The sequence below is a fragment of the Mus caroli genome, unplaced genomic scaffold, assembly GCF_978045245.1.
Source record: "Mus caroli unplaced genomic scaffold, Mus_caroli_1 scaffold_6, whole genome shotgun sequence".
NCBI classification, from domain to species: Eukaryota; Metazoa; Chordata; class Mammalia; order Rodentia; family Muridae; genus Mus; species Mus caroli.
In genome coordinates, this window is record NW_028227261.1 from 59,905,065 (window position 1) to 59,929,961 (window position 24,897).

General features: G+C 41.3%; 1 protein-coding gene across 7 annotated transcripts in view; it reads right to left on the bottom strand.

Moving 5' to 3' along the window:
- Fggy (FGGY carbohydrate kinase domain containing) overlaps positions 1–24,897 on the bottom strand; it is a 369,309-nt gene that overhangs the window by 281,273 nt on the left and 63,139 nt on the right. For all 7 annotated transcript variants that reach the window (XM_085839183.1, XM_085839184.1, XM_085839180.1 and 4 more), the window contains exon 5: positions 18,189–18,277. In XM_085839183.1, the coding sequence (XP_085695309.1) occupies positions 18,189–18,277 (89 nt within the window). The remainder of the gene's footprint in view (positions 1–18,188; positions 18,278–24,897) is intronic.

Consider the following 24,897-nt stretch of genomic DNA (forward strand, 5'->3'; position numbering starts at 1 on the left):
AAGCCAAAGAAATGTTTAACTCTAATATTTACAATCTATAGGTATGGTATGTGCGTGCAAATAATAATATGGCAGCAACTGTGGACAGAACTTTGTAATCCCTACATTCTCAATGTTATAGACTAGCAAGGATGATACTCATAAGGAGTTATTTCCAAACACTCTCTGCTTGATCCGATGGATGAAAGCAGGAAAATGGAGATGCAATAGTCACCTTAACTGGGAGACTAGTCAGGCTTTCAAAGCATTTCTTAAATTGGAAAATACACCAATGGCAGAAACATAATTATATGTAACCTATATACCATATATCTTTTCTGGAGCAAGGTATGTCTTTTAAGTACAAAAATATAAAAAGAACAAATCTTTCCAAGCTATCCTCCCAAATTTCTTATCATCAAACTGTTGGGAGCCTGGCCAAGCAAGGCTTTCTGTAGGCACAAGTGAATGGAGAAAGAATGGAGCATCTTGTGTAAAACCAGGGTCATGCTTGACTAGGTCTCTAATGGCCTGGGGCCAGGGCCTTGGTGGTCTTGTGACTTTGAACCCTGAGAATCTAACTCTTCCCCTGCTAAAGGGCAATGGTTATCAGTCCCAAGGCCACTGTGCACATCTGAGATAGCCAGTGTTCCTTTTGTGCCACATTGATTATCATGCTGACTTCGTCCCATTGTGCAATAGTTTTCTGCTGACTGTCCCATTTTCCCATGCATATATTATATAAGATGCTTTCCTATTTTCATAAACACTTCATACATATGTCTGAACCCCTGGTCCTCCTCTGGTTCTCCTCTCAGGTCCAGGTTATCTAACAGGTGTCATGCACATAATAAATAATCCAGTGAGTTTCTGAGCTTTCACAGCAAAAATGTCAAGGACTGATCACAGTGCAGTGTCAGAAGGCTAGAACTACAGGAACAATGGAGGGGAGGCTCAATCAGCTCTTCAGATAAAGAAACGCATGGGATACACGATACAGGGTATAGAGAAAAGATTTATCATGGCTCACAGATTTAGATGTCAATCTGATCAGCCTGCTCTACTGCTTTGGGCCTGCTGCAAGGCAGGACATCCCAATGGGAGTGCATGGCAGAGCAAGCTTTCTCACCTTGAGGGCACAACAGAAAACTACATTGGCAAAAGTCTCAGTCAGCATTGCCTTTAAAGATGAAGCCTGATGGATGACCTGAACACCTCCCTCCCACCAGCGTTAACCCTTTAAAAGTTCTATCATCTCTCAAAAGGGCCTCCCTGAGAGTTTAAGCCTTTAGTGCATGGGCCTGGTGGGGAAGTAGGGCATTCAAGATCCAAATACAAGACAGGTCCCCAAGATCCAATGCAGTTTAAAGGGCTTCAGAAACAACCAGATTTTTAAGGTGAATCTTAAAAGATGATTAACAGATGACATGTAGGAAAATGGAGCTACTGACCTGCACATCAGGGAGTATGGTGTGCATAAAGACAAAACATACAAAGGCTGGTTTGCTCAAACCTGGGGGATGCCTGCTATGTCTGAAATGTTTCAAATGCATGTGGAAAGTTAAAAACAGCTCAATTTGGGTGCTATGAAAAAAATCAATTTTTTTAATTAAAAGTCTATTTGAAGCTATGTGCATAATGATCAAAAATGGTACTGTAGTTTGGAACTTAAATGTTTCCTAAAAGCCCATGTGCTTGAAGGTTTGATTCCGAATTTGGCACTCGTGAGCAGCGATGGAAACTCTTTTAAGGTGGCTTCTAATTGCAAGTTTTTAGCTTGTTTCTCTCTTTCACAAACCAGCTGTGATGTGAACAATTTTGTCCCGACACTCCTAATGTGCTGCTCTGCTACACTCCAAATGAACTGGGCCAACTGTTCATGTGTGCCAAAATAAACCTTTTCTCTCTATAAACTAATTAACCCAGGTGCTTGTTATAGCAGCAAAAAGCTAACAGAGATGGCAAGGAGATAAATGCATAAAGTTGGTTTTATTCTTTATTACATTTATTTGTTTTTTTGTTTTTTGGTTTTTTTGTTTGTTTGTTTTGTTTTGTTTTGTTTTTTTTTGCTGCTTGCTTGCTTATTGGAGGTGTGGGTCACCATCACTCAGGCACACATGTGGAGGTCAGATGACAACTTGGAGGAAGGTGTTGGTTCTCTCCTTACATCATAGCATAGGTTCACAAAATCAAACTTGACAGCAAATACCTTAACCTGCTGAACCATCTCACTGGCTCTCAAATGTAGATCCTGTGATGTCCTGGCAGTGATGACACCCTCTTGAAGGTTAATGGTAACAAGCCATGTAGGTACCTACCATGCCTTAAACCTGTTGTAGGAAGAGCTTTCTACCCATAATCTCTGCCAAGCCCCAAACTAAGCAATGATGAACAAAGGAGAGAAGAAAGGACACAGGGGCATGATGGGAAGTCAAAACGGTTGGTGGCCTTCCACTCCAGAATCCAGACTCTGCTCATCCTGGAGCCCACTTCCTCCTTTCCACAGAGGATGTCTTCACACTACGTTCTAAAGGAAATTTCTGGATTCTTAGGACTAGAATATTATATGTGGAAACTCACTAGGAAAGGGAATAGTGGATTATGAACAGAAAGCCAAGTATAAGAATGAATCATTGTTTATAATAAACAAACAAAACCACACCAATTTTGAGACCATAGGTCCCTTTCGTTAGAGATCAGAAATGCTTCCACAGAGATGCTCTGACTACAATGTGATTCTCATCAAACCTTCCCTACCAACAACTGACTGTACCACATGAGTCTACACAGTGAAATACCCTGATTTTTTTATTAGATATTTTCTTTATTTACATTTCAAATGCTATTCCCTTTCTTAGTTTCCTCTCCAAAAGTCCCCTATACCAACCACCACCTGCTCCCCAACCCACCCACTCCCACTTCCTTGTCCTGGCATTCCCCTGTACTGGGGCATATAATTTTCACAAGACCAAGGGCCTCTCCTCCTATTGATGGCTGACTAGGCCATCCTCTGCTACATATGCAGCTAGAGACAGGAGCTCTGGGGGGTACTGGTTAGTTCATGTTGTTGTTCCTCCTATAGGGTTGCAGACCCCTTCAGCTCCTTGTGAGGTACCCTGATGTTTAAGCTCTGCATTTGTTTCACTGAAGGCCACCTCTACCACTGGGGGACAATCCTTTAAACCTTTGCAAAGAATTTCAACGAAGGGTGGGGCTTTGAGACAATTCACTACAAGACATCAAAGAAAGTAAATAGGAGTTCAGTGTAAAAGCAACGAGAAATCCCATATTTTCTTCTCTGTAAAAAAGATGGGACACAGTAAGAGGCATGGCTGTGAAGCCATGCATTCCTAGGTGGGACCCAGTCTCTGTTCCATAGCAGCTGCGTGAGCCAGAACATGTTCCTTGGCACACTATCAGGACCACATAGGACAAATGCACAATATCCCAGAATGTAGTTCCTTTCCCACAGGATGGGCCCTTGACTGGCTTTCTCTTCTGTCCTGCCCCTCAGCCCATCCAGTCTAGTGTAGACAGGTTTCACTCTATATCTCTAGTATGTCCTGGAATGACTCCTATCACTGTACAGTATTACCTGCTACTTCACCAGACATTCCCTAGATACCCAGACAGAAAAGCACACCACTATCTTTAAAAGGCAACTCCCATTAATGAATAGAACCCTACTCCTGTGGCCTTTTGCTCATCACTGGCTGGGATGCTCCTCAGAAGCTGGGGCTATGCCTTGTTCTGCTGCAGACAGTCAGAGGAGAGAGGTCTAGCTCACAGGAGACGGTTCGAACTGAAATATCAGAAGTCCATCTCTTTTCCAAAACAACACAAAGGCAAGCTTTCCCCTAAGGGATCTCTTTTCCTTTCTGTAAAACAGTACACAGACCCCACCCCCGCCCCCCGCCCCTAGCCCTCCACTGAATTACAGTTAAAATAGCTTTTGTGAAGGACAGACACAGGACACAGTGGCCATTTCTCTTCATGTGTGTGCAACCAGGCAATGAAGCCATTGTAATGGGAACAATGTGTGTTTCATCCCACTTCAACAGAACACATGACACTGTGTTTTGAGGCTGGGTGGGGATAGGGTCCAAAGTAAAGAAACCAATCCTAAAGTTTTATTGCATGAAATTCTGATAAAGAAGCACTTCGAAGCCTCTTTCCCATCATCAAAAAACCCACACTGGGCAAGATCAGAGCTTAACAGCCAAAAAAAAAAAAAAAAACACATTCAATCCCTGAGATCATTTTCCTGAAATAGAAAACTACATATGTTTCTCAAATTTCACATCAAGCCACTGCAGAGGCCAGACTGCAGGGCTAAATTGGCCCAATAAGAGAAAAAGAAAGGAGAAGGGAGAAGGGGAAAAAGAGAAGTAAAGAAACCGATTCTTCTACACGGCCATGTCTCCTCAGCACAATGTAGACTTACAAGCACCCAGCCACAGAGCTCTCAGTGAGAGTTGCTTATCCTGCAGCTTTTCCTTTGTCAAATTAAGAGACACTGCCTTGGATTAAAAAGACGCCTTAAATTCAAAAATGACTTCATGGTTGGCTCGGAGCTCCGAGTCTCCAGGGCTGGCCGCCAGGAGCACATCTAGTTCAGAGCCTCCCTCCCCTCCCTACTGGAATCAACCTGACTTCCAGAGAGACTGCAGGGCAAACCCTCAAGCAGAAGAGGTTTCAGTACTAATTAAAGTCCAAGCACCTCTTCAAAACTATCTCCAGCTCAGTTTATAGAAAATTGAGGTTTCCTAAGAAGCAAGGATGGGGGTTAGAGAGGAGGTAAGGGGACAAACAAGTAAAGTGGCATTTGGAAGATATTAAGTTTTAAACAGCAGGCTACACTCTAGATAAGAACCAGAAAGAAATCTAGGAGGATGGATAAGCTGAAGACCTTTACAGAACCTGGGGAGAAGGTCTGACTTCTAAAAGGAATAAGAGCCAGGCAATATTCAAAGCTGAGAGTTTTCACTAATGGATGCACTGCTTGGCACATTCTAACATACAGGTTGACATTTTTTTATTCATTAACAAAAATGAAAGCAATCTTCTAAATGACTTTAGAACAAAGGATTCCCTGAGAGCAGTTTCTTAATAACATTTAAATATTTTTTCAAAGGCCCTTGAGAGAGAAGGAAAAGAAACACAGCAAAAAGGAGGTATATAAATTTTTAAAAAGAAACTATACAGAAGAGGAAGAGAAAGAAGAGAAGGAAGGGTCAGAATTTCCATGTAAAGTTGAGTTCCAGAGGTCTAATTCTACAATTAAACCTTAACTACCCATTTCTAAGGGAAAGAGCCTAAGAAAAAAATCCAAAGGGGTGGATGGTGGAAGTCCTCTCACTAGATCATCACATCTGCAGTTTACAGATAAGAGTCAGGACCCATGGTATGGGGCAAGTCCTTCAAGCTCCCCTCCACCTCCCTTCTGCATCCTGTAATCCTGCATCTTGAACACAACCACACTGTTGGAGCCTTGCTATATCATAGATTCCAGTACAAGATGCTAACACCTATAATGAGACAGGATGAATCTGAAAGCAACCAGAATAAAATAATGACAAAATAATCAGAAGATCCAATTATCATCCAAGAAACAGTCCACTGGAAGAGGGGTCCACCCTGGATACAAACTAACTGAAGAGTTTACAAAGAAATCCATTCTATGGAGACCTGGTTTCAAAAAAAGGTACCCCTAATCAAGTTACAGCCCAAAGGTTGTACTGACCATCCAACCTTATCCCTTGGTTTCAGCCTCAGGGCAAAATACTTCTGATTTCAGGATCATGTTCATAGTTCCAAGACTGTCAACAGAGAGTATACCATCATATCCATTTGCAAGCAAGGAACAAAATTCTGAGACTATTTCACTTTGCCAAATTAAAATAGCAAATGGAAATACATTTTAGAGATTATCTGAGGCCTCAGAAAAAGACAAAAGGTTAAGTAGAGGAAAAGCCATATGGCTTCTCAGTTAGAAATTTCTGCCATGCTCTATCCACAGAATTTATGTCTAGATGTACAGAGCAGAGAACCTGGCAAAGAACCTTCTAGAAACTGAGCACTATAGACTAGTGGATCTCAACAATGGGTGCACCTCACTGGCACTGCAGTCACATGGCAACTATACCCAAAGGCAATCTTTTGCACTTAGATTTGCTCTACTTCCAAACACTGAAAGAAGCCCTCTGACCTCCCTGCCTCCATGTACCCACAGAGATAGGTGATAGTGTCTACACAGGACAGCAGTAGAACTGAAGTTCCAAAGAACCGGGGCTTTCTTAGGCATGGATGAAAAAGCATTCTATCTAACCCTCACAGCCACTCCTACCGCTGGCTGTCACAATACAGTCTGTTTTCTTATTCTTTAAGCCTCTTTTCTCCCATTAATTAATTTATTTATTCACTTTACATCTCAATCACAGCCCTACCTCTCCTCCCAATCCCCACTTCACAGTGCTCCACCCCATTATCCCCCCCCTTCTCTTTCACTTCTGAGAAGGGGCTGGTCTCCCTTGGGTACCAACCCTCCCTGGCACCTCAAGTCACTGCAGGACTAGGTACATCCTTCCACTGAAGCCAAGCAAGACAGCCCAGTTAGGGGAGCAGGATCCACAAGCAGGCAACAGAGTCGGGAACAGCCCCTTTTCCAGTAGTTCGGGAACCCACATAAAGACCAAGCTCCATATCTGCTACATATGTGCACAGGGGTGGGGGAGGGCAAGGTCTAACCCTTGTATGTTCTTTGGTTGGTGGTTCAGTCTCTGGGAGCCCCCAAGGGTCTCTGTTAGTTGACTCTTGTCTTGTGGAGTCCATATCCCCTGTAGGTCCCTCAATCCTTCCCCCAACTCTTCTGTAAGACTTTCCAAGCTCTATCTAATGTTGGCTGTGGGTCTGCATCTGTTTTGGCCTGCTACTGGTTGGGGCCTCTCAGAGGAGAGTTATGCAAGATTCCTCTCTGCAAGCATAACAGAGTACCATTAATAGAATCAGGGATTGGTTCTTGCCCACAGGATGGACTCAAGTTAAGCCAGTCATTGGTTGGTTGTCCATTCCTTCAGTCTCTGTGACATCTTTGTCGTCCCCCTCCCCCTTCTTGTAGACAGGACAAATTTTGAATTAAATGTTTTGTGGATGAGTTGCTGACCTTACCCCTCACTGGGAGTCCTGCCTGGATACAGGAGGTGGTTATTTCAGGCTTCATATCACCCACTGCTAGGTGTCTCAGCTAGTCCCACCATTGTAGATTCCCTGGCACCTCCCCCATCTCAAGTCTCTGGCAAGTCCTAGAGATGCCCCCCATTGCCCCACCCCCGCATTTCCATTTACTCTCCTAGCCCTCTCTCCTTGGCTTTCTCTACATCTGATTTCAGCTCCCTTCCCCTCCTCATCCCCTCTCCTGCCCAGTTTCCTCCCTGGCCAGAGGACTCTCCACACCTATTTGCATCTTCACATTCACAAGAGCTCTAAGGTACTAGAGTATTCCTATTCAATGCCTCACTGAAGAAGATAAGATAAAACCTCCAAACTGAAGGGACTTAGGGGAAGCATTAAGCAACTTTATTTGATTTCTGAAAGACTGTACTTTTCTCCCACACATGAGCTTCTTATTGGAGTTTGAATTTACCTTAATATAATTCTAAAATAAGTAAATAAATTTTACTAAAGTAGAATTTGACCTAAAGTAAGGACAAATGGAGGTGGTCCGTGCCATGTACTAGAACGTGAGATATTCTATCCATGCATTGTATTTTCTATTTAAAGCAAACTGATGCTTTGTCCTTCTGTAAAAGGAAATGGATTAACAGGGATTAAATGTGTACGCAAGGCCACCCAGGTGAGTATCAGTAAATAGTTCTAGCTAGAGAACATTTGGCTTCACGTCATGTTTTAAAAAATAAATTTAACTATGCGGCTGTGTGGAGTTCTGTGCACATGAGAGCCAGTATCATGGAGGCTAGTGGAAGGTATTGGGTCCTCTGAAGCTGAAGTTCTAGGCAGCTGTGAGCCACCCAACTTGGGTACTGGAAACTGAACCTAGTTCCCCTGCAAGAACAACACATGCTTCTACCCACTGAGCTATCTCCACTTTTACTTTTATGGCTCCATTATTTCATGGATTTTTAAGTGTTCAAGGAATACGAGGCACCAACTGCTCGATTAGAATCTCATAGGTGTTCTATGACTACAGATCAAGAATAAATAAATGGATTTGTAGATGAGGGAATGACAGAAACTGAGCTAAGGTTGCTTCAGACCTTAACATCTTCCCCATAATCAGCACAGATAGTGTGTTCTATGATTATGATGGAGGAATTATAAATTGATATCTAGGACACTGTCCAATGCAATTTACTGAGAAATGATGGTTTGTAATTGTCTTTTTAACCTGTCCAATAGCAATTGTCTTTAGTTTTTCTCTAGTAGTAAGAAAACGCCAAGATTATTTGAGTAGAAAGGTACTCAGATAAAATAGCCTCCCTCTGGCTAGTTTTGGCCATAAGTCTAAGTGTGGATTGATGATTATATAAATGAAAGTGTAATACCAATCTCTCAGGAAGATCATTTACATAAGGCTAGCTCAGCTCTGTGGCACACCCTATGTGCCCCGACATCTTTTTATCATGGACACTACAGAAATATCCCAGACCATGAAGTAATCTCAAGCATGAGTTCCAGGCTAAAGACAGTGAAGTAGAAATGGTAAATAATAATAATAATAATAATAATAATATCTTTAATTACTTCATGGGACCTTTACAATAGACCAAAGACTCTCTCTAAATTTATTTATATGAGAGAATCAAACTTTATGGTTGTGTTATTTTTAAATTTTAATTCTTTCTATTATTCATCAGTAAAGAGATAAGGGTTATAAGTCTCTGAAGAGTGTGGAAACATCTTTCTTATATTCCCAAACTAAGGGTAAAGGACATGTCATATTTATAGGTCATTTCTCAGCATTATTAACTACATTCAAGAATCAGCTGATCAGAAAAGACTGAATCATTCTTCCTAGAACTTAGAAGGGCTGTTTTATCTAGCTCTGTTCTGAGAAATCATCCTTCAATACAACTCTAAAACAATGCAAATCAAAATGCATTAGCATGGAACAGATCATGAATAACTGCTTTCCCCTTCAAGGTCTAGCCAAAGCATCCTACCTACAAAGATGAACAAAATTCAGTCAATTTTACTTTTAACCAGAGAGCACTAAAATTTAAAAAGACTATTAAATCACAACAAGAAACCACTTTACCCTGATCATAATGGCTTTTTTCTTTTAAGAAAGGAGAGAAAATAAGTGCTGGCAAGGCTGTAAGAAAACCGGCACTCTGATTTGTTGCAGGTAGAGAGGTAGAGGCAGCTCCTCTAAAAGCTATACACAGAATGTCTACACAAACCAGCTTCAACCAGCTCTTAGATGATCCTCCAAATAACTCAAAGCAGGTAGTTGAACAAATCCTTATGAATAACTGCCACATGTTGAACACCATTGGTCCCAAAAGTCCGTGGGCTGGAAGCTTGGTTGCCATTTTTATAGTATTGAGATAAGGCAGATCTTTAAGAGGGAGCAGCTAGTGGTAAGGTGGGTCATAGAGGCAGCATCCTAAAGAACAGATTGAAGTCTTTTCTGATAATGGGTTAGCTCAGCTGAGACTAGGGAGTGAATTAGAGGCTAAGGGAACAGAATCTTATGCAGTAGGTCAGCTTCCATTCCTTCTCAGTCGGGATCTTTTGAATGAGTTGCTACAGCATGAGGCCCTACAGAAGCTGAGCAAATGACTTGCCATGTGAATTAAAATAGATATTGTCTTTTATTTTCAGATTAAAGCAACAGAAAACAAACTAAGTCCCCAACAATCACTGTAGCATGATCTCAAGAGACAACAGCTAGAAACCAGGAAAGTATTCCCCAGAATGCTCATCAACACATGAAGGGATGAGCGAACACCGCATATGTGTGAAAATGAATATTACTATCTAGTCATAAAACAGAAGGGAAGTCAACTACATACAACAATAAGCATAAACCTTGAAAATGCCACTAAGCAAAATAATAGACATAAGAGGATCAATAATATACATAATAGGTAGATGCATACAGAAAGAAAATAGTTGTAGGTTATCGGGGGCTGGTGAAAGCTGTAGTACGAGATCGCAATGAGGACAGTTTTTGTTGGGCATGATAAACAAGTTCTGGAAACAGGTGACAGTTTATATAATACTGTGACTATAATCAGTACCACTATAGTATATATCTACAGATACGTATTTAGGAAATTATATGTAGATTAGCATAGAATAATATTAATTACAAAAAACTAAATATACCAAAACAATTGTACTGTATATTTAAATAGGCAAATCACATAGCATGTCAAATACATCGCAATAAAAATGTTTTATTTTAATTGTCTTATCTTAGATACGTAAATGCAAAGAAGTCAGGAGGACAAATACTAAGAAAAGATTATAAACCGCAACACATCACCAGTAGCAGAGCTCAGTGTGGAAGCTGCTCCTTTATCCGAGAGTGGAAGAGATTTTTACCCAAGTTGTGTGTTCCCACCAGCATACAAAGATGTCCTCATGCCCCATCTTCTCACATTTCTCCAAGAGGATAAGGAAAATGATCTAATCACTGAAAGACCAGAGACCATGTTGGGTCACATTCAGAGTCGCTGTGTTAAAGACAAGATGGTGATGCCTTACTTCCTAGTCCTAACATCGCCAGATAGCTTCCAGTACTATTAGATGGAGACACCTGAGCATGTCTGTATCCAGACTGCCAAGCCTGGCCCTACATTGTAAGCTGCAGTTGGTATATGTAGTCTTCCACCCTGTCCGGTACCCATGTGCGCATACATACACATGAACATGCAGATGGTATTCACCATGAACTTCTGAGCTTCATTATCCACCCTGTATATCAAAGTTCTAAACATTTTAGTTAAGTGGCTGCTATCTAAGATGTGCTGAGGGTTTGGTCTGTGATCTGAGTGCTGGGGGGAGAGCAGGGTAGTACCTGTAGGTGATAGAGCTTAATAAAAGAAAGGCAGGTGTCTCATTGATTGCAGTGTTTGCCCTCTCTTTGGTTGCCTTAGCCAGGAGATGAGGTAGCTTTTCATACCTTAGCCTATGTTCTTTGTTGCTGTCAGTCAGAACCCCAGTGTCAAGGAAGAATAAGTGGCACTCAAAACTTTTAGCAGCAGGATACCTAGAAGAGGTTTAAACAATGAAACTAATTTTACTTGTCCTAAGTAATGGATGGCAGTGCAGTTACATGGGAGAACACAGGTGCATTTGGGTGAGTGGATAGCAGTTAATGAGGAATTGTGAGAAGGTCCCTCTGATGGTCAGCTTTTCTCATCACAGCAAAATACCTGAGGTCATTTATTTGGAGAAGAAAATGGTTTATTTTTGTTCACAGTTTCAGAAGTTACAATATGTAACTGCTCATCCCCATGAACTATAGGCCTGGGACATTGCTAGACATTATGGTGGAAGCACATGGTGAGAGAATCTGCTCATCTCATGGCTATGAGCAACCAAAGAGCAGGAAAGCACTGCAATAGCCCTGTCAATGGGATACCTACCTGCACTTTATTAAGCTATACTTCTACCACCTACAGGTACTGCCCTTCCCCCTCAGCACCCAGACCATAGGCCAATCCTTCACCATATGAGCTTTGGAGACATTGCAAGATTCAAATTATTACAACCTCGTATCAAGCCAAAATATGTGGCAAGATGGCTATAGGTTGTGGGGGGTTCAATAGATTTGGCTCTATAGATTCATGTGGTTCAATTCTTGGCCATAGGGAGTGGCACTATTAAGAGGTGTGGCCTTGTTGGAGGAAGTATGTCACTGTGGAGATGGGCTTTGAGGTCTTCTATACTCAGGCTCTGCCCAGTACAGAAGTCTCCACCTGTCTGCTGTGGAATCAAGATGTTGAACTCACAGCTCCTTTTGCAGCACCATACCTGCCTGAATGCTGCCATGCTTTGTGCCATAATGATAATGGAGGGAACCTCTGAAACTGTAAGCTAGTCACAATTAAATGTTGTCCTTTATAAGAGTTGCCTTGATCATTGTAATGGTTTGTATATACTTGGACCATGGAGTAGTACCATCTGGAGGTGTGGCCTGCTTGGAATAGGTGTGTCACTATGGGTGTGGGCTAATGACTCTCACCCCAGTTGCCTGGAAGTCAGTCTTCCACTAGCAGCCTTTGGATAAAGATGTAGAACTTTCAGCTCTGCCTGCGCTATGTCTGCCTGGATACTGCCATGCTCCCACCTTGATGATAATGGACTGAACCTCTGAATCTGTAAGCCAGCCCCAATTAAATGTTGTTTTTTATAAGACTTGCCTTGGTCATCGTGTCTGTTCACAGCAATAAAACCCTAACTAAGACAGTCATGGTATTTCTTCACAGTAATGAAACACTAAGGCATAGTTATACTAATTAGAATATTACATAGATATTATTTACAAATAATATTGATAGAAAAATAAGGTACAATTAAATGAAAAAAAACTTGAATAAGATAATAAATAATGCTGCAAATTTGAGCTGCTGAAATTACATTATAAAATGACTACAAATCAATAGAACAACCATAACCATCTCCTGATAAACGAAGAGAGGAACAATGGGAAAATTAACAATACAATAATATCCCTTATTAACCTCATACACAGACATAGAGAACTAATAATATTAGGGAAATTCTTGCTATTTCAAAGATGATTACAGGGTTTTGTTATTGTTTGTATTTTATCCTACAACACAGACTACCCTAGAGCTAAATATTTAACCCAGGCTGGCCTTGAGCTCATGAAAATCCTCCTGGCTCAGCCTCTAAAGGATTTAGCTACAACATCCAGTTCCTAAAGACCATAATTTCATCTTTTTACAATGGAATCAAGACAGTTCATTGAGAGCCAACAAAGAGTTTGATATTGCTGTAGAAGTAAAAAGAAAATAAAAAGAGTATAAAATAACTTAATATAAGGTAAAACAAATTCAAAATTTTAGAAAATTCAGTCCTTTTTTCCCTTAGGGTCCAAATGTCCCAGAAAATGTATCATATAACCTCTGAAAAAAACACATTTTCTCTTGTACTGGACAAGCATAATCATCCATTTCTTTTGGCTCATGTCAATCAAAATAAGTCAACTGAAAAGACAATTCTCCAATAGAAAATAATTCACAATAATGTATGCAGCTTTTCTGCCCTCCAAAAGTTAAGAGACAATACTTCACTCTATATATGGTCTGTATGCCGTGAACCATCCCAAAGAGTACAGCACAGCATAGAGCAGGTGGAGGCAGGCACCAACACAGTAACAAACAGAATCAACAGTGATGCCAATGGTATGTTACCTCCCTAGAACAGAATGTCCATAGCAATCTAAAGAAAAACCGCCAACAATCTCTAAAAGCAAATCCCACAATATACAGGATCTATGTGCTTCAAAGATGGCAAGATTATCTAACAAGGAAAGTCTCAGAAACTAGGACAGCCGAAGGAAGTTATGGAGATATGCCCAAACAATACATATTATGAAACCAAGAAAGGCCATTAGGTTAAAAACTAAGGTGTTATATAGAAATTTGCACCTGTATACAATCTTCTACCTTGGAGGGAGGCTCATGATGCAAGATATTCCAAGGCGAGGTGAAACACTCCACCCTGTGTGTAAGCTCCTTAACCACAGAAAGCAAACAACTCAAAGGTTTCAGGAAGTCCCTGAAGTTGACCAGATTTACTAAGTATCCACCCCCCCACCCCCCGCCAAGTAAATGTAAGCAATAAGAACTGTTGGGAGATATTCTCCAACATGTCAATACCAGCGGCATCTAATCTCCCGCAGAAAGCCCCCCAGCGCTCCTAGCCTCAGCCTCTAGCTGCCCTTGCAAGCCAAGGACTCTCCTCCCAGTGGGACCCTTCGGCCCAGGAAAGATCCAGCCACGGACTCCCACTCCATTCTCACCTCTTCCTCGGTATCCAGCCACGTCTGAGGTGCCCAAGAGCCTGAAAACCACACATCCGGCCTCTGCACAGGCCCGGGGACCTCCAGCCGTCTCCGTAAATCCCTGGGACCTCAGACAGCGCTTCCCCATCCCTGGAGCGGTGTCCAGTGGCTTCACATAGCCCTTGACACCCGCCCTGGAGCCAGCGTGGGGTAAGCGCAATCAAAACTTCCCCTGTCCCGCCTCCCCCAGTGGCCCGATCCCTGTGGCAGAGTGGACTCGGGACACCTCATAACTCCACAAAGCTGACTGGAAGAGGAAGAAACAAGCTGAACTGCCTGAAAAAGACATTTGCCAACCCGTCGAACTGCCTGCAAACTGTACAGATTTGGTGGGCTAACACCCAAGCTAGGATAGGCTTTTGTGATGTAGCTGTCTTTGAGTTATTTCTCTTCCTGTACATAACCCATCACTCACATTCCTGTAAGTAACTTGCAACAAACTCATGGGTTCACCAAGTTGGATTTTGGTGGTATCTGCATTTTGGTCGGTTATTGGTTCTCTCTGTGGAGGAGTAGTCATTTGTTTGCATCTGCCAAGAACAGTGTCACCCACCACTGTACAAAGAAATTTGAACAAAGAATATGGCTAATGATAATATGTCAACCTTGGTTCCTTAATTGTAAGAAACACACCACATATTACTACATTAGTTAGAAAAAAATTGGCATTGGCATCTGAGAACTCTTCGTACATATTCACAGTGTTCTTGTGATCCTAAAACTATTTTCAAATGCTTATTTGAAATTATAATTGAGTTAATAAAACAGTATAAATAATGTATGGAATATTATGAACCTTTAATAATGTAAAGAACCTTTCTCTCAGACCCACTGAGTTAGACAAGGCTTCAGTTCTCCAGACAGCTTCATGCATTCCTTGCTTCAGCCAGGCTTCTCATGCTCCCTTCTGGCCATCAGGAAGCTCACAGATGAATCTCGTCAAAATTATAAAGAAATGTATAGCATCTACAAAGTTGTTTTAGCATCAATGCAGTCGTTCCGTTACTGTTTCCATGTTGTTCTGTTTTTTAGGTTTAATCACTGTTTTGTTGTTTCTTTGGGCTTTTTTGTTTGTTTTCTTTTGTGTTGTGCACTGATCCAGTGACTGAAGGCTACGCACACAACCCGTTTTGATTGCATTTACTAGAAGTCATTTCAAATCACTTAAGAGAACATATACATACAAATATATGAATGCATGCAAATATGTTTTTGTCTCATGATGAACAATCTTATTATTCACATCTCTGACTAACCATTTCTCATGATCTGAACACTTACCCACTCAGTAGTCAGAATGTGGCAAATTACTAACACATTCAATTTCAATTCTTAAATTGCAAAAACAGTACTAACACCAGTACGATAACAGATGGTGGCTGAGTACCAATTGAATTAAAAACTGTCAATATGCTTACTATAGAAAAAGTAAAGGTCCTTGATAAAGGACAACCATTTTTCATTTTTATTATTATTGCTATTGCTGTTGTCGTCGTTATTGTTACTATTTTTATTATTAAAGTAGCAGAAACTCTTCATTACTACAGTAGAAAGTGTAGACATGAAGCCTAGCAGTGATTTTTCTCAGTGACTCAGATAAAAAAGTAAGCAGCTAAATTGAATTCCTTTCTTAGGGGAGAAGGAAAAGGCAGAAAGAAGGACCTTCTTATACTGGCAATGCCAAAAACAAGCTTGTAACCTTTAGACCAGGTGAAACCCGACCCCTTCTTAGCCAATAACAAAAAAGAAAAACACCCTCTAGCTTTTTTGGCACTGACTTCATCGACGCCACCCAAAGCAAGCACATGAAAGAGCCAAATGAACACCAAATCAGAATCTCACCTTGACTTTTTGGGTGCCAAGTTCCTGCTCTGTTGCCCAGAGTTCTTTTGGCATTGACACACTCTATTTCAGGCCTCATCTCCCTTGTTCTAGATGAGACAGACAGGAGGGACTTTTTGTTTGCAAATGCTTTATTATTTAATAGTAGATGGTGCACACTTATCCACAGTATCCAACTCTCACTGTAAGGACTCACTAATGAGTAAGCACACTCACCTGGAGAAACAATGGATTTACTGTAGCCAACTGTGGTAAGACCATCAGGACTTCTGTGCAATGTATCAGGAACTTACTGTAAAGATTCTGCCAGAAAGAGGGAACTAGGCGGCCAATTATTTTAAAACTAAAAACACAAGCAAGAACTGGACAGGATCTGGGGCCACCAAGAGACGCTGTCTCAACAAATAAAAGTGGAGACCCATCAACGAGAACACTCAACTTGAAATTTAGACATTTACACAAAAGCACACACACTTACCATACAAATAATACAATGAATGATTCAGGTGCTTGTTATAAAAGAGCGACTTGAGAAGGAAGTTTCAATAGGACTCTCACAAGCTTGCAGGGAGTTATGGTCCCCACTAACAAATATAGATAGTAAGGCTCAAAAGAAGAGAAGAGACATGCCCAAGGTCACATAACTATTATGAAGCATACATTTCAGTGTGACATCCACAGTGTGTGTATGCTTGGCATTCCATCAAGTTTATTTTAGTCAGGGCTAGCCTCTGAAAGCCCTGACTAAAACGCAGCAGGAAATAACAGGAAATGTATGTTCAGCATCCAGAGTCACTGAGAAGAGCCAAGGACCAACTCAACACAGAGCTGAAGTGAGTGATAGAGAAATGGCAGGGATGTGAGAAGGGGAAAGATGGAGGGAGAGAAAAAATGGAAGGAGGGAGGGAGAGAGGGAGGACAAAGGGATGGAGAAATGAGACAAGGAGGAGGAAGTGGCTGTGGCTTAGCAAGCAGTGGCCCCGGATGCTCCTCCTTCTTGGTTTCATTTCTCAGCCCAGAAAAATCACAACTTGCTAGCAGTACCTTGACTAATAGACACACTTGGCTAAAATAATATAACATTTTGTTCATTAGTTCAGAAAAGCAGAAAAATAGACTACAGAATGGCCCTCTCAGAAATTACTTTAGATAATGCCAAGCCAAGAGAGCAATGCTGAGGATAAGAACTCCATCCACACACCGCCCTCCATAGTGGCCTTGACTGTGAGGAGTTGTACTATCCAGGGCAAAGCACAGACCTCCATCTTTCTCCAGTCTTCTCTCTTAAGGAGGGTGGAGAACTAAGGATGGGCAAGGTCATCATCACCTGTAAGTGGATCCCTTCCACACTGAGGGGCCGCTGGGGAATGAAACTTTCACTGGGATGGCAGGGGCAGGTTGACATGAAAATGGATACACTTGTGGATAACATCGTTTATTATTATCTCTCTCTGGGAGCCTCTAGGCCAAACTCTGACTCTCATCAACTTACCCCAAGAAAAGGCTACAACCGTACCAAGGGTGACAGGCAGAAAAGGAGCCCTAACCCATTCATGAGCATCTGTCTCATTTCACAGGGCCTTATCTGTCCTCTCCAACTGCTTCTTGTCCTCAGAGGTTGCCAGCTCCAGATCCTGATTCCTTCTCAAATCAGAAGACCAAACCTTTCTCTAAATCCCTTTGAAGATGAGGTCAATATGACCATCACTTTGCCGTACTAAGGTTTCACACCTCGCTCTCTTCATTCCCACATACAGCAACCACAACCTCAACTCAGTGAGCATTTGTAAAAGTACTCTCATGTGGAACACAGTTTGTTTTAACATGTGTAAGTTCCTCAAATGTAGCCATTGTCTTAACGCAGTTTTGGGATAATTCTAGGAGATTTTCATAAAATGTGGCTTAAGTTCACAACACATGCACTCAGCTAACACCCATTTCCTTGCAAAACATATCCTACCCTAACTTCTGAAGCATATTTTTTTCTTTCTTTAATTCACCACATAGAAGAAACCTTCAGAAAGAGTTGGAGTAGGTTCTGAATTTTAATATCTCCCTTCAAATGTGTCCGATTTTAATGACTGGTCTTCACCTTGTATCCTCACATTCCCAGCAAGACTGGAAACAATGGGACTTGGGCATATGCAGTGGAGGCAGAAGATAGATTCAAGATGTTTCAAGTATGCAAAATCACATGCAGATGGAAAAACATTATGTCCAGTCAAAGAGAGTTAAGAAAGCAATATATAGAGAGACACCCAGGACTGGAAGAACACAAATAAAATCTAACTTGTAATTAACATACCGTGCTGTGACACCTGTTGCCTTCCATGATAAGAAGTCTGGGAGATCAAAGAAATGTCCCGCCTTATCCCAGCAAATCTCTCTCAAGTTCTGCCAAATTAAATATATATTAGAATCAATTAGGAGTTTTTTTTTCCCAACTCTTCTCCCCTTTCAAAAATGTTTCAAATTTTTCAAAACAAAAGTGGAGCCAACAATGTTCATGAAAACATCTGTGTAAGGGTTTGGGGGAGGGTGGTGTAAAAGTAGTATTTATACAGGAAAGAAAACATGACAATTATTGATCCTTCCAAAAATGACCATAATTTTCCTTTCGTCCCCTTTGCAATCTGGCTAGGGAGAAAGCATTTCTGTGGATATGCAATCCAGCCTCTTGGCAAAGGCAAGAGCCTATGCTTCAAACATGGAGTAAGAAGTTAACAGCTATACACGAGAGAGAAAAAAAAACTACACTAAGTACTACTCAAGGAATCTACAATGTGCCTTGTCATGAAAATTCCCAGCATACTGACTGGTACCAAAGTCAACTCAAAAAACTCCCAGCTTAAGCCAGTATATAGTCAAATCAAGAGGATGTTGGAACATTTAGACATTTATTTTACTCCATATTGTCAAATAGCCAGATTTTTTTTTCTTGCTGCTGGGCTTTCTTTTCATCTACCAAATCTGGACAATTCAGTCCTCACTTGCTGCTCTGTTCTTTCCCATGACTCCAGCCCTCCTATACATTGGGTTAACCTTACAACCACTGGGGTAAGTCCCACTCAAGGTTATACCTAGTTCATATCACACACATAATTGTTAGGGCAATGTGGTAGTTTGAATATGCTTGGCCCAAGGAGTAGCACTATTAGGAAGTATGGCTTTGGTGAAGGAAGGGTGTCACTGTGGGGGTGGGCTTTGTGACCCTCATCCTAGCTACCTGAAGACAGTATTCTATTTGCCTTCTGGCCAAGAAGTAGAACTCTCAGCTCCTCCAGCACCATGCCTGCCTGGATGCTGCCATGCTCCCACCTTGATGATAATAGACTGAATCTCTAAACCTGTAAACCATTCCCAATTATATGTTGCCCCTCATAAGATTGCCTTTGTCATGGTATCACTTCATAGCAGTAAAACTTTAACTAAGACAGATAATGTACTTCATTTTTCCTGCTCTGGAAGCTCTATGAGGTCAAAGATGTTGGCAGCTTTGGTGACCATGATACCTCTCTTCCTACACACTGAGTGGACTTTTGGCTGCTGAGTGGACATTCCATAAGTTTAGTCCTCTCATGATAAGGACTTGATTAAGCTAGCAATTGACATGTGACTTAGCTAAGCAAAGCACAATTCTTCTTGCAGGATTTTAAAATCAAGGTTGAAATGAAGCCATTCAAGCTCTGTCTGTATATGGAAACTTGGAAAGGGCGAAGCAACTCCTTTCTGCAAAGTTCCTAGAGCTGAAGAAGTAAAGAGAACAGAAGACAAAGCAAGAAAGACTACCAGTCACTTGACTTGCTTTTAACTATTCTTTGTTACAAGACACACAGAAAGGAATTTATCATAAACTCAGGGTATTTCTGGAACCTAAAGGCAATGGTGCAGACTTCACAAGAACATATTATGCCTTTGTAGTACAATACAAATCTACAGACCTACTAAACAAACTGCTTAGCTTCCCCTTCCAGGCTTTCTGCTGTGACAGGGATCTGTCATGGTACAATGACTTCTACCTGTGTGGCTGGCCTTCTCTCAGCAATGCAAAAGAACTAGCAGTTATTACATCAGTTTGACAGACACATACCTAGTTTGTACATGTTTGTATTCTCAAATTCCAGATTTTTGCTACTTACTGCCCCTTGGAATTCTGCTTTAGCACATAAATCCAAGTCCACACACTGTCTTAAGTACAGGGTTCTAGTGCAATGAGGACATCAAAGACTCAAGCATAAAAGCTAAAGTATTGCAACCATTCTGTTACCGTGTATGTGAAAAGCCTCTGTTGAGAAGGAAATGGGTTCCAAATTTCTCTTTAGATATTCATACATTTTAACATCAAATAAATCAGAGCTTATGATTTACAAAATATTCCTAACAGAGCTATGAACTTGTATAACCCTGAACACTTAACAAGTGACATCTAGAAAGTAGTAGCCTTTGATATTATATGAGTCAAACTAGATGTATGCCTTTTGGATAGTCTGAAAAACCTATTTCCATGTGCTTTGTGGTTGCGGCAGTTGGCGGTCATGGAAAAGGCAGCCTCCTTCCTTCATTCCAAAAATGCAAGGCCAGTCACCAGGCATCAAAGGCCAAACCACTACAGAACAACCACTACTTCTAGCCAAAGCCAAACAATCACCCTGAGCTGAGAAAACAACTGCTTCTGTTAGGTTTTATGTAAGGTTACTAAAGGCCGTACATGATGGCAATCTTCTCCCTGGAGACATACCAATAGCTGCTGTGGACAAAGATATGTGAGCAGAACATCTCTGAGAAAGCTCTGTTGTGTCCTGAGAGTAGGAGTGGGGAGCCCAGGAGCACTTCCTCCAGAGCTCATCCCAGCCTTGTGGATCCAAATCAGAGACCCCAGTCATCTTCTGCATAGAATGAAGTACCAGAACTAACATGCTAGAAAGTATCAGGCATCTTTACAAGAAACATCAGAAAAACTACACAAGTTATATTTATTTATTGAGGAACATATCAACACTTAATGAAAAAAATGCCATGAATTCTAAAAAAAAGCAAGAATGAAAAACAAAAGGGTGATATTATGTGATTATATTATAGTCTCAAAAATTAAAAGAAATTTTAGAGAGAAGGAACATGGTAATGGAAGAGAAATTAACAAATCCCCTGCTTTCTCTGCAATTTGAGTCTGAGGATTGGCTAACACAGATTAGAGGGAAGAGCCTGGGTGACAGGGATGTGTCTGGAAACTTGACAATTGCTTGAAAGACTGGCTGGCTCTGAGGTTCCAATAAAATTCTCCCACAAAGCTACTAGATTTGCAAGGGTTTTGCCATCAATTGCCATATTGGTCCATGAAGATAGATTTCTAACTAGTTCTGCACAGAAATTCCTTTGTCCTTCACCCTCCCCAGTTACTGAAATCCCCAGCAAAGATTCACTGAATTAATTCTCTTCTTGTGTCTACAGAACCTACATAAGGACAGTTACCATCTTTTCCTCCATAATCTACAACATTGTCCCCATCCTCTGTCTTCCTTGATTCTCAGGGCAATTCTTAAGGCAGGCAATACATAACTCACATCTAAGGAGGTAGGAACTGAGGGTTAGACTCAAAGAGCTTGCCCTTAAGTCACCCACGGTGTCTGTTCTAAGTAACTATTTCTTATATTGTATAGCTGCATCTGCCTGGGCTCCTAGCAGAGCTATGGATTTGGGGCCTTTGCAAATGCCTTGATGAAGCTTCTGTCATTCATTCCATGAGAGGAAAACAACAACAACAGCTAGCAACCCTTCCAAAAACATTTCGGAGATTCCAACTTCAATCTTAGATGATTTACTTAGCTTGAGTGGACTAAACCAAACCTCCATGCATAAACAGTCCATAAGTTAGAGAGTCACACAGGCCAACTTAAGCTGTCTCAACATGGGATATTTTAATCCAGTTCCACGTAGGAGGTCAAGAAGAGTTAAAGATTTAAATCACTCTGTCCCCAGATATTAAGGAACTAAAAAACCTTAGTCTTTCAAGAAATACTATTTCAGCAGTGATTTGGGGTGTATAACTTGGCAGTCAGGCTTTTGCTTTCTAGTAACAATCCTTTGAGCTAAGCAATCCATTGGCTTGAAAACAATCAAGAACAGCTTGACCCCTACCATTTATTACTTCATAAGACCATAGCATTTCTTCAGAAAAGGATATTACTCAAAAGTCAAATAGCTTTGCATCTCTGAAGAGGGTAGGGGCAGAACAGTTATGCCGAAGGCTCAAGACCAGGGCCTGGGGCAGAGGAGAGTCCTCCTGATGATCTGCAATGTCTCTAGAGCTGGGAGGTTTCTCTCTTTCTAGATGTTGAGAAATATTGCAGGGAACAAGACAGTTACAGAAAGAGTACCAGGATGCAGGGGAAAAAATGAGAAAATTGGGTTTAATTTATTATTAATTGCAAAGAGATTCTATCTAAGTTATTTGTGGTGTCCTGTAAATGAAGGGGGGTGTGTACATCAGAGCTCCTTAACCTCCCATACAACAAATGATCCTGCCTGCACACTCAGAGTCCCATCCCATTCATGTTTTCTAGAACTATCCATGAAAATACAAAGCTTTATCTTGGCTTTATGTTCACGTTTTGAAATTGGAACGTGGTCTGAGAGCCCAGAGGTGGGATATTTCAGGAAGTCTGTTCTGCAGTGTCGTTCTCAAGAGAAAACAATCCTGAAGCATGCAGCAGGTCAGAAGTCCAACCAATACCTTCCTGGAATGAAAGAAACTATTGTGTGTTTCAGACTCCCATCTACAGACAGGGGGCAAACTCTAACAATGCTTCCAGGAAGACAGGCAAATAAACTTGGATCTGAAGGACCAGAGGCATCTTTCTAACAGTTAAGGTCTGACAATTCATCCCTATGTTAAAACATCCAACAGCTTCTCAGGGCCTCACACTCACCCCTAAGCTTAGCTCCTGGGGGTCCATCTGGCTCCCGCTCATCCATCCTGATTGCTAGGATGTCTTTCGGGGATTGTCTTCCAGGCTTCTCTAGTAACATTCACTCTACCCTTGCTGCTTTTATTGTAACTCAACACATTCTGCTCTTTTATGGTTCCATGCCTCTGATGCCTCTATGTGGACTGCTCTTGTACCTCCATCCCACCCCTGTACCTCAGCTTTCCTCAGTCTCCTGACCTTGATGCAAACCCAGCTCAGACATACCTTTGCTGAGAGTCTCTCTTCCCTCGCTGTAACTGATTATACTGATTACACACTCATATACTCAAATCCATCTTCAAAATGACAACTTCTTTTAGAGGGCAGAGGACCTATCTAATTCATGGGGAAAGCCTTGAACAACACTTCCGGAGATGTAGAATTTAAAGCTAGACACTGGAGCTGGAGAAAGATAGGCAAAGGAAAGGTAATTAAAAATATGATGTATGACAATAATGTAATGACTCTGATACCAAAGCCTGGTGAGTCAGCCTCATAACTTTATCACAACATTTTGTGTGTAGTCATATATCTGTCTCTAATGAGTAATCACAGACAGGGTTCAAAAGAGAGAGGGGGCTTTCGGCCTGGGGTGGCTAACACACGTTCCACAGGAACAAGACTCTCCTTAAGATCAAATAGACTATAAATCTACGCTACTGCTGAAGAAAACTGCTAAGCAACAAAGCCTGAGTGTGCACAGCACAAAATCCCAACTAGAAAAGGGTTTGTCCCATCATCTATTTGTATAATGAAATAATCCCACTATACAATTGATTTCACGTATTTACGTGCAACCTCTGCTCACTCACATACCCTAGAGGTATTGTATAGAAAGGCAAACTCCTAATTGACACGAGAGTTGACTTCCTAACCATGGTGCACTGGCATCTACATGGCAACTGGCAGAATCCAATCATCAATGCGTATTTGACCTAGGACTATGATACCACCTCTTACCCTTGGAAATAAGTTTGCACTGAAGAAGCTGAGAAATACGGCATCCGGCAACTCTGTGTGTCCCTGTTGTTCTTACAACCTTCTAGCTGTGCTCCTTTAGAAACCTCAATCTCTCTAAAACTATTTCTTCAAATTCCATACGACTGTCACCTACCTCAAGGGATAGTGTGCTTATTATATAACTCAACAGGTCTTTCAATGCTATAATAGGCCTCTGTTGTCTTCAAAGCATTTGATATGCATGATTTGATATAGTCTGTACAATAATCTAAGGCAGAGAAGCGAGTAATGTAACCTTCACTTTACACACTATGAAACTAATGCCTCAAAAGGGGACACAATCACATGACAGGTAAGTTGGAAATCAGATGTTTGCATCTTTAACACCCATCCAGTGCTAACTCAGTCTTCCACTTCCCCAAAAGTTTTTTTTTTTCTTTAATGGAAAATGCCAGAACAGGAGAGTTGCCTGTCACCCAGATGGCAGATTGATGTTCTTTCTACAGAAGAGCAAAGGAGGCCTGAATGTAAAAAAGGCGTTGGAAATAAAGTCTTGGAGTAAACAAGAAAGGGAGAAGGTGTAGACACATGGAAAACAGAGAGATCTACCCAGGCTTTCTTGCTGGATCCCCATGCTCTTCTCCTCACTGCTTTTCTGTCTCCTGTATGAGCCTCTTTCTTTGGTGGATCTTAAAATACGGATCGGCCAAAGAGTGGACACTACAGCCACTTAACTCACTGTTTACATATGCACTGGGAGACCTCAATTAATTCCTTGATTTCAAGAAACATCAGAGTAGAACACACTGAATCAAATTCTAATTCAAACTCTCCTCAGAAGTGTCTCCTAGATGTCACACTCACCTCCAAACCTTCCAATACAGAAAACCTGTTATCTTCCTCAGCATAGCTTCTTCCTCCTTAGTTTTATGTTTGTTGAACAAAGAAGTCATGTTCTGTTTCTGCTTCTCTATGAATCCTTATATTCAGTCATCCTTTCTGTTTTAACTCTCAGTTCATTCATGAACAGGTTCCTATCTTTGCATCAGAGCTTTTTAGAGAAACAAAACAAACTCAATAGGCATGTGT